Source organism: Gorilla gorilla, chromosome 2, assembly GCF_029281585.2.
Source record: "Gorilla gorilla gorilla isolate KB3781 chromosome 2, NHGRI_mGorGor1-v2.1_pri, whole genome shotgun sequence".
Classification (NCBI taxonomy): domain Eukaryota; kingdom Metazoa; phylum Chordata; class Mammalia; order Primates; family Hominidae; genus Gorilla; species Gorilla gorilla.
The window spans coordinates 73,493,470-73,506,953 of record NC_086017.1 but is presented as its reverse complement, the minus strand read 5'-3'; the positions used below and the strand labels follow the sequence as shown (position 1 = coordinate 73,506,953).

The window sequence follows — 13,484 nt, the reverse complement described above, 5'->3', positions numbered from 1 at the left end:
GGCTTGTGCCTCTGGCTGTTGCCCAGTGCCCCCTCTGGGGACCTTGAGTGCCCATTGCCATATGCTGAGCTACCCTGCTGGGGCCTGCTGTCCTCAGGTGAGGTCCTACATGAATAAAAATCTTTGTGAGAGTCTACCTTAAAGGTTCAGGCGTTGACTATATGTGTGTATGTAATTTAAATTCAGGAATACAGGAGGTGGTCATGGGAGTCGGTGTGGATCTCTGGGATATGACTACTTTTACATCATAATCCCAAGGAATTGTTGGTTAAATTGTGTTCAGAGATTACAAGTATACTGAGTTTTATTTTTTTGTTAAGTCAGATTTATTTAGGTATAATTGACATACAGTACAATTCACTCTTTTCAGTGTGCAGTTCTATGAGTTTGACAAATGCATGCAATCTTGTAGCCACCACCTCACGATCAAAATGGAGACCATTTCCAGCCCCCTTAAAAGTCCCCTTGGCCAGACTTGGTGGCTCAAGCCTGTAATCCCAGCACTTTGGGAGGCTGTGGGAGGATCACCTGAGGTCAGGAGTTCGAGACCAGCCTGGCCGACATGGCGAAACCCCGTCTCCACTAAAAATACAAAAAAAATTAGCCTGGCATTGGTGGCACACGCCTGTAATCCCAGCTACTCAGGAGGCTGAGGCAGGAGAATCACTTGAACCTGGGAGACCAAGGTTGCAGAGATCGTGAGCTGAGATTGTGCCATTGCACTCCAGCCTAGGCAACAAGAGCAAAACTCTGTCTCAAAAATAAAATAAAATAAAATAAAATAAAATAAAAAACTCCCCTTGTGCCATTTGTGGACAGCCCCATTTCCCACCCATATCCCTGGCATCCATGGACCAATTTTTTTTTTTTTTTTTGCTTTTTATAGAATGTCAGTAAAGCTTTTCTGACCTTTGAACTCAGATCAGGTGATAATCTCTTTTAGCATCCTATAGCCCTTATTTCAATTCTAATTATACTGTGTATGCAATTAATTAAAAATTGTTCAATGTCTATCTCTTCTGCTAGACTTCTGCAAGCATGTCTGAAGGAAGGAATTGCCTGGCCAATTCATTACTGTATCCTCAGCAGTTCCACCAAGTAGATGCTCAACAAATGTTTAGTGAATAAATGAGTGACTCAATGACTATAAGTAAAGTGCTCGAGGTCGCTACTGACTCAGCAAAAGCCATTTATTATTCAGTGGTATCAAATCTATCCTATTGTAAAGCACACAGAGACCTTATCATTCAAACATTCTTGAAGTGTGTGGGTAAATATTTGGAGTTACACTGGATCTGAATACCAGCAATCAGAACCATCCTAGGCAATTTCAGATGCATGGTAGATATATTCAATTAATCAAAAATAAGATGGAAACATTTTAATAACACTGTCTTTTGCCATTATTTTATACAGCATAGTTAAAACTGTTTATTTCATAATTTTTACACTCCATATATTTTGTAGCAGATCTGACATGACAGTGATGCTTAAGAGCAAGATCATGAAGTCTTCAAAATCTAGCTTATTTTCTGTGTGCTCATCAAGTTCAGAAAGGATCTCTCTGTATTTTGGCTTGGTTTCTTGTCCCTGTGAGAATGGAGAAATAAAAACCAATTCATTGTATAGACTTTAGGTTTACAGATCATAAACAATAATGTCTTAGTCTGTTTAGTGTTGCTGTAATAGAATACCTGAGACTGAGTGATTTATAAGGAAAAAAGAAAAATTTGGCTTACAATTCTGATGGCTGGAAAGTTCAAGATCGGGCATCTGCATGTGGTGAGGACCTCAGACTGCTTCCACTCATGGTAGAAGGTGAAGGGGAGCTGGTGTATGAACAGATCACACAGCAAGAGAGGGGGCAAGAGGAGGAGGGAGGGTTCCAGGCTCTTTTAAACAACCAGCTCTTGTGGTAACTAATAGAGTGAGAACTCACTCAACACCCCCAAGGCAGGGCATTCATTTATTCAAGAAAGCTCTGTCCCCATGACTTCAAACACCTCCCATAAGGCCCCACCTCCAACATTGGAGATCAAATTTCAACATGGAGTTTGGAGGGGACAAACATCCAAATCATAGTAAATAATAAACATGTTATTAACAATAATAACACATCAAGTTGCCAACAATGCTACCAGTAAAACACCATGTGAAATCTTTTTATGTGTTATCTCCTCTAATCATCATATGACCTTATTGAATATATACCACTATTATCCTCATCCTACAGATGCAGTATCAGAGACAGGTGATAATTAAGAGACTTGCCCCAAGCTGGGAAGATTTTGGTGTGGAGCCAGGGTTTGTTGCCCATCTACCTCTTGAGAGCCCATACTCTTAACTGCTAAGCTATTCTGCCTTTTTTTGAACACACATATTATGTTTTTAAATTTTCAAAATACAATCTTTGTGTTAGGGAAGGTATCTTCTATGGGTTCATTATCTAAGACTTAAGATTATCCAGAAATATAGAATAAAATATGCTAAAAGAAAATACATGCTTTGAAAGATTATTTAGCTTTAGTTTGATTATAAATCAAATCTATGTTCATAGTGTTCATAAATAGTCAGATTGAAGGAAAGCATCTTAATAGTATATAAATGGAGAGACTTTTTAATTTCAAATCACAGCTTGTGAAATATCTTCCCCAGTGACAATAAAAATGTTAAAGTCATTTGATTCACCATTATATTGAACCATATTTGCATTTAGTTTGTTCCCAAATGCTCACCCATGTGCTAGTTGTACAAAGCCATCACAGCAATGACTAAGGCACTTTGGGAATGATGCTACATTCCTCTTATAGGCTGTTTCTCCTCAAGAGGTCACCATCACCCTATCCATGAGGGCCAAGGGGAGCTCTCTACTCTCTCCCTCCAGGAGAGCTGAGTGCTATTTGGAAAGGGTCAGATTCCAAGACACAGGTAGACAGGACCACTTTACTAGCAGAATGGCACACTGTTTGCTCAGAGGTACAAGATAGGTATTGGTCTTCTTTTATTTCCTGCATATTTTAAGAGCACACCATTTTCTGAGGTCCAGTCCTCCTGGGGCATGACCTGTCATCTTTTTGTATCTTCCCAGGAGTGCCTTTAGGTGCTTTTTAAAATTCTATCTGACTGGCTATAAGGTGCTAAGATCCCCAAAACCATGTTTAGCCTTATGGGAAAGGCAATGTTCCCCTTAGAACTCAGGCCTTAGCCAAAAGAACCAGCTCAGTTTATCAGGGAACACAACATGGGGATTGAGGAGAAAGGCCAGTTAGGAATGAAGTGGGCTCCTGAGCTTTGCCATTGACTCATGTGCATGCACCTCCCCTAGGGGGTCTCATGGGGCAGGGCGGTTGGGCCAAGGCAGCATTCTGACAAACATTGCAGAGAATGCCTTGGGATGAACTGTCCCCTCAAGTCCCTGAAACATGGCTCTGCTTTCATCTCGAGCAGAGGGCAAGATTACATTGAGGCCTGGGTGTGCCTGCTGCTAGAGAGATCCAGAAATTGGCTGTACTTCTAGGGTTCAGCCTACGCTGAGAGACATGAGGCTGAAGGTGTCTTTCGTAAGGACTGGTTTTTAATTCTTTTCCCCTGGTGTTCTGAGAGGGATGATGAGTTACATCAAGATGGTGCATCCATTAGTTCTTCATTTTCGTATGTGTTAAAAGCTTGCTGAGGATTTGCCAGGTTACCAGGTAATGAGCCCCCTTTCTGTCTGGCATATGAGCTCCATTTCTTTTGGCCTTGAATGTAGGCAAATGGTATAGGATTTATTTACCCATCCTTTCCTTAGACTCCCCAAAACTTGTCATCTCTTGATAAATTCTGCCTGATATTTCTGCCTGAAAAAGTAGCTTTCCAAAAAAAAACAAATCAGAAAAATACATGTTTAATATAGAACATTTAGAAAAAGTAAATTTAAAAAAAGGACTGTGACTGTAACCCTTTACCCCATTACTCAAAATAGCTAACCCTTATTAACATTTATTTCCGTTCATTTATCTGTGTATTACACTATACTCTCCCTTTCTCTTTTGAAATAATCACCCACTCACAGAAAGTTGTACCCTTGACTTAGCTCCCCCAGTGGGTGACATCTTATATAACTGTAGTGCACTGAAACCATATATAGATGTTTATGTATGTGTATGTGTGCGTATATAGAGAGAATAATATCTTTTCAATATTTCAGAACAGATACAGGGACTTGGAGACTGCCTCTATGTGCTTTCTTGCTCTACCCATCAATAAATATTGATAGTTTAAGCTGATATGAGGCCCTTTTTTCCTCTTACACATTTTCCCTAGGCTGGGATTTTCCAAAGTATGAATATGTACTGCCGATAGAATGTAATGCCATTTTAGGTGATGCAAGAATAAATATTAAACACTAAATAAGAATTGATAGTCGTCTATTTTTTCACTATTATTTTTTACTCTAATCCACTGAATTTACAATAAGAATAATGATACAGTGTCCTTATAAAAATTTACTTAAGTAGAGAGAAAATATAAAGGAAAAGTTCAAAGCAACACAGGCTATAGGCAGATGTGGGAAAAATACTAAATATGGTATTCAATGACTGAAATTTGAGAAATATACCCTTAGGTGAGTAAGGTAGTAACCTTTAGGCCAGTGACTGATTATATACAGCTGACTCTCATTTCTATATTTTGAACACAGATCTCTATTCTCACCTTTGAACTCATCTATCCTGTTGCTAAGTCTTCCTCTTAAATATTTCATGGACATCTTAACATTGACACAACCTAATGGAACTCACCATCTCCTCCCTACCTCCATCCCACCTCAAACCTGCTTATTCTTTAGCTTTTTTCTTCTCTAGGAATGGGAACACCACTGTTCCTTTCGTAAGTCAGAAATTGGGTTGTCATCATTTGTTTTCCTATCCTTCAACTCTCACAGTCAATCAATTGTCAGATCTTGTTCATTCCACCTTCTAAACGTCTCTTCTATTTGTTTGTTTATCTCCATCTTCACCGCCGTAGTCTAAGCCATCACCATCTTTCTCTTGAATTGCCTCCCCACAGCTAGTTATTCCCTTTTTTCCTATTCCACCCCCAACCCTAGTCTGTTCTCTGTACTGCAGCTGGTGTAATTTCTTAGGCCTGGATGTAGAAATAGTTTCTGGCTTCCTCTTGCTATCAGGCTATGCTTCTGTAAGATTTGGCTTCTCCTCGCCTCCCCAGCCTCATCTCTAACCACTTCCCAGCTACTGTCCCATCCCTTCTCACCAACTGGCCTTCCAGATCTCTGCTTGGAACGCCATCGTTCTCACTCCCCCTTGCCTAGCTACCTCCTGCTTACTCTTCAGATCTCAGCTATACCTTAGTTTTCCAGGAGCCCATCTTTGATTACCTGCCGCAAGATAGTTCCTCTGTTTTACTCTCACTGAATGCTCTACTCTTTCACATCCTTTGACTATTTTTAATTACTTTTTTAGTGTATTTCTTTCCTCTGCTGGGGATTGCTGTCTTCACTGCATCAACTCCAGTGCAGCTCACTGCCTGGCGTAAGGTAGGTGTTCAATAAACATTTGTTATGTGAGACAACATGACAGGCACCTGGAGCTGGAGTTATTTGCTCATTGGGTCAGCCATGAGGGTGTGGTTTCTGTTTCTTTATGCAAGTTAATTCTCTCACCTCTGTGAAATTCCTAAATTGGGTTTGCAGCAGATCTTTGGCAACAGCTTTTTCAAGTTTACCATCAGAGTCAGAAGAATTTCTGAAAATCAGAGCAGTGGTGGCAATAGCTTTTTCCAGATCTGAGCACTTCCTCAGAGCTAGGAGAGAAGAAATGTGCAACAAAGTATCCTGAGTTAGAAATAACCCTTCCCCAGACCTGCTGTTGTGTCTTCCAAGGGAACTGTAGGGAACCTTCTAAATCTTGGCCCTTTGCCTCCTATTTAGGAGAAGGATGTGGGAGTTTCCGATCCTGCATCTTTAAACAATGGAGAACAAAATCTCCCTTAATAGCAATTAGAATTAGTAGAGTTAGATATGAGATTTACCACTTGCTTGCCATGTGACCTGAGAAAAGTCTCTCACCTCTTTAAGCTTTGGTTTTCTGATCTGTAATTTCATTCAGTTATTCAACAAATATTGATAGAGCATGTACTATGGACGAGGCTCAGTCCTTGATATTAGGAATCACTGAATAAAATGAAGTCCTGCTCTTGTGGAATTTATATTCTGTGTCAGACACAGCGTCACTTCGTGTCAGTATGAGAAAGGAGAATGACTTTCAGGAAAAGCTCTTTGCTATAATGATGAATAAGGGTTCTCTTTGACTCGTGGCCTAAAACAGAGTGATCTCCCAGCTGGTTTCTCTCAGGTAAGCTTCTTGATAGGGCAATGCTAATTCGTTTCTTTCCACTGTGCTGCTGTGAACACAGGGACATGTACAAGTTACCATGAAGAAAATTCGTATGCTTTGTGTTCTTTTAGTCACCAATACATCCCCTAGTGTAGAACTTATCACCCTTTACAGGTATTACATGTTTACCTGTCCTTTCCTCAACTAGAAAGCAGTCTCCATGGGCCAGGGATCAGACCTTTTTTCTTAAAATCACTATATTCCCAGTGACAGTACAAATGTCTGCTACATTGTAGGTGCTAATAAATGCTGTTAAATGAATGAATCCGAAGAAAATAAGAACAAAATGTCCGAGCTTTCAGTCCAGGTAATGTGCAACAATGACAGTTTCAAAGAATGATGTTCAGTCCGAATAACATGATTTTCATATTGAGTGCTTACTAAGTGCCTGTTACTTCCCAGCATACAGAGGGGACAAGACCAGATGTGGGGCCAGGCACTGTGTCTCATGCCTGTAATCCCAGCACTTTGGAAGGCCGAGATGGGATGATTGCTAGAGGCCAGGAGTTTGAGACCAGCCTGGTCAACATAGCAAGACCCTTGTCACTATTTTTTTTTTTAATTAAAAAACCTCAGATGTGGTTTCAGCTCTCACAGATCTTACGATCTAGCAAAGAAATCAATAATAATCAAGAGTATGTATATGTATACACATGTATTTATTTTTTATGTTATTGTATGTTATTTGCCCACATATATATATTTTACATATATATATGTATATATATATATTTACAACTTGTGATGTACGAGGCAAGGAAGGTACAGAGACAGGAAAAAAATTACAGAGTGGGTCTGGGAGGAAAACTACTTAGATGGGTGGTCTGGAAGGCCTCCATGAGTAGATTAATATTTAAGCTAAGATTACTAGGATGAGGAAGAGCCAGCCACGAAAAGGGTGAGGTTCAGGGTGAGATTAGGAATTTGCTGAATGTTCCAGGCTCGGGAAGCCGGATATGTGAAGTCTCAGGTCAGAAGAAATCTGACATATTTGGCAGATTTCTGAAAGAAGACAGTTGTGAGTAGAGTCTAGGGGCTGGAAGGGTGTTTGTAGGCAAAAGCTAGATCATGCAGGACTTGTAGGCCATGTAAAGGAATCAGGATTTTCTTCAAAGTGGAAAGAGAAGGCATCAAAGCATTTTGAGCATCTAATTTTTCAAAGGAGAGGAGGATGGACAAGAGTGAAGACAAGTGGGTGAAAGGAGGAAGTGTGTGGGCCTTCTCAGTTTTTATTGTATCTCTGAGCAGTGCCCAGGCTATATATTTGGTTAAATAAAGTTCACATTGCTAAGAAGTTGCAAAGAAAGTATATGAAATCTTTGACTTCAAAGTCCATAGAAAGATTAGCCACTTAGGAGTATCTTCTTGCAAGGGCATCCCCATCGTGATTGTGGAATCCAGATATTTTTTGACCCTCTGATGAAGTTCAGGTCTGACTGCACTCTGAAATGGGAACTCCATCTGGTCTAGCCAACTTCCCATTCTTTTCCTGCATCTCCTTTAAAAAACAGCATGCCTTTCCCTTCACTATAAAATAGCATAAGGCCATGGTAAAAACAGAGCTAGAAAATATTAAAAATAAAAGATAACGAGGAACTCTGGTTGTTCTAATAACACTGATGATATTCGGTGAGGCGTTTTAGTTTCCTGTTTTTATGGTTGGATTCTTCCCTTAATAAACTCAGCATGTTGCCTCTTAATTCCTTCACTGTCTGCCTCGCAGAGTTGGGAACTAGTATGTGAAAGCATATTGTAAAGGGCTAAGTGCAACTGAAAACACAAGGGACTGCTGTTTCTCTTTTGGCATCTTTTACTGGCTCTCTTGCCTCTGGAATGGGGGTGCAGGGAAGGACATTAAGCCAGGCCGATTTCTGCTGCCCTCTTTGTTATTCCCTAGCTCACTGTCAGTACTTTAATAATACTGAACTGTGTGTAGTCGCTACATACTCTCTCCATCCAACAAGTATTTATTGGCAAGTATTTATTACCAGGCCCTGTGATAGTTCTGGGGCGCAGAGCAGTGAGCAACGTCAAAAGAACAAACTCTGACTTTTTGGAGCTTGTGTTCTGGGGGACAATAATATATGACACACATTCTACATGCCAATGACTCCTCCCTGGGATGAAAGCACATGACTCAACTCACTACATTCTGATGTCAGTCCGATGAGGTATGTCTTAGTATCAACCCCCACTCTATCGATGAAGAAACGGAGACAGCAAGAGGCTAAGTATTATAGCTTGCCCACACAACTGCTCTGGTTTCACTCCAAGATGCACGCTGCCTCTAGGTATTGTGTTTTCAGGCAGTGTATTTTGCAGGACTCTTTCTCAAACTCCCAGATGGGGCTACATGTCCTTCCTTTGTGCTTCTGTAATTCTTAAACATAATCTTTTCATAATCTTCACACTGAAACACTCTGTTTAGATTATCTTCTACATCAGTGCTGTCCCCCCACCAAAAATAATTTGAGCCACAATCATAATTTTAAAATTTCTGATAGATGGCCACATTAAAGAAGTAAAAATAAACAGGTAAAAGTTAATTTTAATAATCTATTTTACTGAAGCCAATATATTAAAATATTATCATTTCAACATGTCATCAATATAAACAAATTATGGGGATATTTTACATTTTTTTTCCTACTAAGTCTCCTAAGTCTTAACACATCTCAATTCAAATTAACCAGATTTCAAGTGCTCAGTATCTACATGTAGCTGGTGGCTGCTATACTGTATAGCACATTGGACTATATATTCTTTGTGGACAGTTATTGCCTCTTGTTTATCTTTGCATTCATTCCCAGGCCCTGGCATGTTGTAGGCTTCGCTATACATGTGTTAAACTGGGCTGTTTTGAACTTCAGAAAAATTCTCTGCCTCTTCCTCCTCACCTGCTCTGGAATGTGGAACACTAAATCTCCTAACTCGTTCACTGTCAGTTCACATTGAATGGTGTCATGGAAATACCAGTCTCAATACAGCAGGATGAAAGGATCTCCTCATTTTAGAACTTGTCCTAATATCAGTTATTTTTGTGAATGGTGTGAAGACCTACAGGAGAGAAGTTGTTTACTCAAGCTCACATAGGTAGTATATATCAGAACTAAAAACTAGGTCCCTGCTGTCTACTTTTTAGGCCAGTAATTTTCCCAGTACTTCTCAAATTTTCCCACTGCAAAAATACCCTGGGTGTTAGAGGCAAATATATACTCACCCTGCATTCCTAAGCCTCATGAGATTGGGGCATAGGCCCAAGTAGCCAGCAGAGAAAATGTGGGTTTGAATTGACTTCTATGTCACGACCTATCCATGTCTGATTTTGATGAATAACATTTAGAATTACTTCCCACTAAATAAAATACATTCTGGGAGATGAATCATGTTTATCCTGTGTTTTTTTTAAGGCATAAGAATAAATGTGGTTCAGTGGTCCGATTTAAGGAGTCTGGTGCTAGGAATGTTGTGTACGTGGGCAGGGGTGGGTGTGCGGTGGAGGTGACTGAGTTACAATCTCAACCTCCCAGAAGGAGAAGTTATGTTAGACATGTGATGGGACAATTCTCAAAAGTGCCTGAAGTTGTGTAAATTATTGAAACATAAATCACCAGTCTGCTGTGTTGTAATAATATAAAAATAGTTCCATGAAGATGGAGATTTATTTAAATAAAACTACAGAGTCTCTTTTGGAGAGTTTGGCTAGTCATCTAGGAGGGAAAAACCTGCAATATAGTAATGTACAGCTGTGCTTGTTACTCTGTAAACAAGTGAAGCCTTATACTTTTGAATAAAATAATGATCCAAGTATACAAGCGTTTTTTTCTTACATTGTTATTTCCATGGCAATGTTGTTAGTCCCAAACTTATTTTACCTATGCAATTGATTTCCAGGGGCAAATATTTACACTTTGATAGGTGGCCACACTGTTTCCACTAAGTCAACAGAGGCAGTTGGGAGCTGATTGCATCCTGAGTTCCACTTAACATTCATGAGTCAGATACTCATGGTCCTGCTCTAGACATTCTGAGGATGCTGCCCTTGGAGACGCAACTGGATATGGTGGGAAGAACAGTGAATTAGGAGCCAGGGGATCCATGGTCTCATCTCAGCTCTGTCTTTAATGAACTGTGTAAGTTTAGGTAAGTTAATTCCTACTCCTGGACCTCAGTTCCCACATCTTTAAAAAGAACATCATGAATGTTTGATGATTTATTCAAAAGTTCCCTTACATCTCTGGCATTCTTTGATGTCCTATTATTTTTTTTTAACACTTGGCATGCCATCTTGGTAGAGGAGAAAAATGTACACCTGCGTCATCTGTGCCTTACCTTTCACTGAAGCCAGTTGTTTGGATATTGAAATGCTGCCAACAAAATGAAAGAAACAGAATGATTCTGGGAGTTGGGGTATTGATATCAGCATCTATAGCAGAGCAATATAATGATTTAAAAATTGTTTATTTTGGTAAACATTCTCTGAGATTTTAGTGGAGCAGCCATCTGTGTTTCAAAATCCTTTTTCTCCCTGCCACATAGTAAAGAAATGCCTGCACATGGCTGGCCAGCTAGCCCACGTATTTCAGTCTTCCTTGTAGTTTTGCAGCTATGTGACTAAGTTCCTCCAGATGGAAATGGAGCAGAAGAGAAGTGAACACCTTCCATGTAAGCTCCTCCATGCTTTTCCCCATTCAAGCTGACTAAGGTGGAAATTATCAGGAAGACTTTAGAAGCCACATGCTGATCAGCCTGTGTCTCACGTGACTGCATGGAGTAAAACAGTCACAGACCTGGAGCTCCCACTCTGGACTGTCACATGGCAAAGAAAAAAGAACTTCGCATTCTGTAAAATGCTCAGACTTTGAAGTTTTTTTGTTCCAGCAGCTTAGCCTTCCTAAATAAGAATCTGGGTATTATGCTGAGGTGTGGGATGCATGAGTGACTGATAGAGACATTCCTACCCTCTTGGGGCTAAGTCTAGAAAAGAAGACAGTTACTAGGCAGGTAACTCGATAAAAAGTAATGGCAGAGCACATAGAGAGGGCAAAGAGGTAATAACCTAGTCTACAGTGAGGGTAATGGCACTCTGCCTGAGCCTAATGAATCAGTAGTGAAGAAGGAGGAAGCGTGTTCCATGCAGAGGAAACTTATGTGTTGAGGCCTGATGTGGCAGAAATCACCGTATGATTGAAGAACCGGAGGAGGTATAGTGTGGGTGGCACCTAGAGAAAGAAGGAGATAGTGGTTAAAGGCCAGGCAGGGCCAGGGCATATTGAGCCTTGGAGGCCTTATGAAGGATGCCAGTTATGATCCTAAGGGCAAAAGGAATCACATGATCAGATTTGCATTTTAGGAAATTATTTCATGGTTATATCAGAAGTAGATTGAAAAGGGGCCAAATTGGAGGCAGGAAGTTGTATCTTGCTCTCTTATAAACAGCAAATCAAAGTTTGCTTGATTTTTCAACCCACAATGGCTGGAGTGTTTTTTGAGAAAGCCAGTAAGGATAATAGAATTTGGTAGTACCTTGGATAACTCCTTAAAAGGAACTTTTGGGTTCAGGATCTGGTTTTGGCATTAACTACTTGAGGGAACTTTGTCTTTGGGGGTTCCTCATTTTTTTCACTTGTAACATTACAAAAGTGGACCCTGTGTTATCTTGAACCCTTCGTGGTCTTCTTGGTGAGTGCCTCCTGCTCTTCTACAACCTCTGTACCATTTTTATTTCCTTTATAAAATGAAGGATGTTTCACTTTGCACAATGCGCACTGGTAACATGGCATGTATTTCTTTCTATTGCCATGACTGAGAAGGGTCTCAAGGGTCTGTGAGACCCTTGAGAAGCAAGAACCATGCAGTTCATATCCATATCTCCTTCCCCTGGCCTCGCAGAGTACCTAGCACTTGCTAGGTGTCCACAAAAGGTTTTTGAAACTAAAGCCAGTCTCCTAAATGAAATTATATGAGAAAGAACATTTTTCACTTATTAAACATAACTTTACACATTTGAATAATATAAAACAATTTCTCTCTGTTGTGCATAATTTGAGAGAATATGCTACACTGTTAAGTCATTACCAATTTTGATTTACAAATGTTTCTCAAGAGGCAATCAAAGATATTTGCATTAATTGCACCATCTTTTCACTTTGCAGTCAAGGCTGCAAGTTTGTTGTCTTTGTTTTTCCAAGTCAATTTAAAGCTGGATTAGGGTAGGGAATAGGCACCAAACTGGCAATAACTTGGCTGATAAAGCTGTTGACATAAACTCTTTGGAAATATATCTGCAAGCTTAAATGAAACTCAGTAAAAGACAGCCAAGTGCCACTGACCTTTTGGGCATTTTCCTGGGTGCGCAGGTGGATGTTGGGGCTGCAGAAGGATTGGGATCTCCTTCCAAGTGGAGAGATTTGTCCTGGGTACTGTGCATACAGCCACCCATTCTCTCGTCTTCTGTTTTGTGTCAGTCCTTCCTAAGCAACAGTCACTTGCCCACTGTTACTATTGTCATTCACTCCATGACAACTATACAGTTGCATGTCTAGAAGAACTTTTCCACAGCGTCATTGTATTTAGACATAAAATCATTCAATAAATATTTTCATGCCTGCTGTTAGCATGGCACTGTACAAGGTGCTGGGGAAACAACAGTGAGCAAAATCAGATGTAGACCCTGGTCTTAGGGAGTTTAGTGGGAATGACTGATATTAATCAAGTAATTGCACAAAAAGTCACACCTGTGAACAGTACTATGCAAGGCAGATGCCATGAGATTGACATCAGTCAGGGAGGTCAGCGAGGCATCCCTGGGGAAGTGATGCTTGATGATGAGTAGGTGTTAACTAGGTGAAAGGATAAGGGATCCATATTGTAGACAGAAGGAATAGCCTGTGTTGAGCCCTGGGGCAGGAGGGAATGTGGTGATCAGAAGGGACTGAAGGAAAGCCAGCGTGACTGAACCAAAGAGATTGGGGGCGTGTGTCTCAAGCTGAGGCTAAAGAGCAGACTCAGTGGCCAGGCCATCCACGAACTTTTAGGTTACTGTAGGGATTTTTTTTACTGTATGTCAAAAGAATAGGAAGCCATTTG

At 40.3% G+C, this 13,484-nt stretch overlaps 1 protein-coding gene across 2 annotated transcripts; it reads right to left on the bottom strand.

Moving 5' to 3' along the window:
- Positions 1-307: 307 nt before the first annotated feature.
- Positions 308-12,850, bottom strand: SNTN (sentan, cilia apical structure protein). Of its 2 annotated transcripts, XM_031009532.3 has the most exons (5): positions 12,728-12,850; positions 10,728-10,762; positions 5,663-5,802; positions 1,740-1,829; positions 308-1,590 (listed from the first exon to the last, which is right to left on the bottom strand). In XM_031009532.3, exons 1-5 carry the CDS (start codon positions 12,835-12,837, stop codon positions 1,432-1,434), a joined length of 534 nt encoding a protein of 177 aa, XP_030865392.2. In that variant the 5' UTR covers positions 12,838-12,850; the 3' UTR covers positions 308-1,431. The 2 variants fall into 2 exon arrangements, with proteins under 2 accessions (XP_030865392.2, XP_063559950.1); XM_063703880.1 differs by lacking the exon at positions 1,740-1,829.
- Positions 12,851-13,484: the final 634 nt, after the last annotated feature.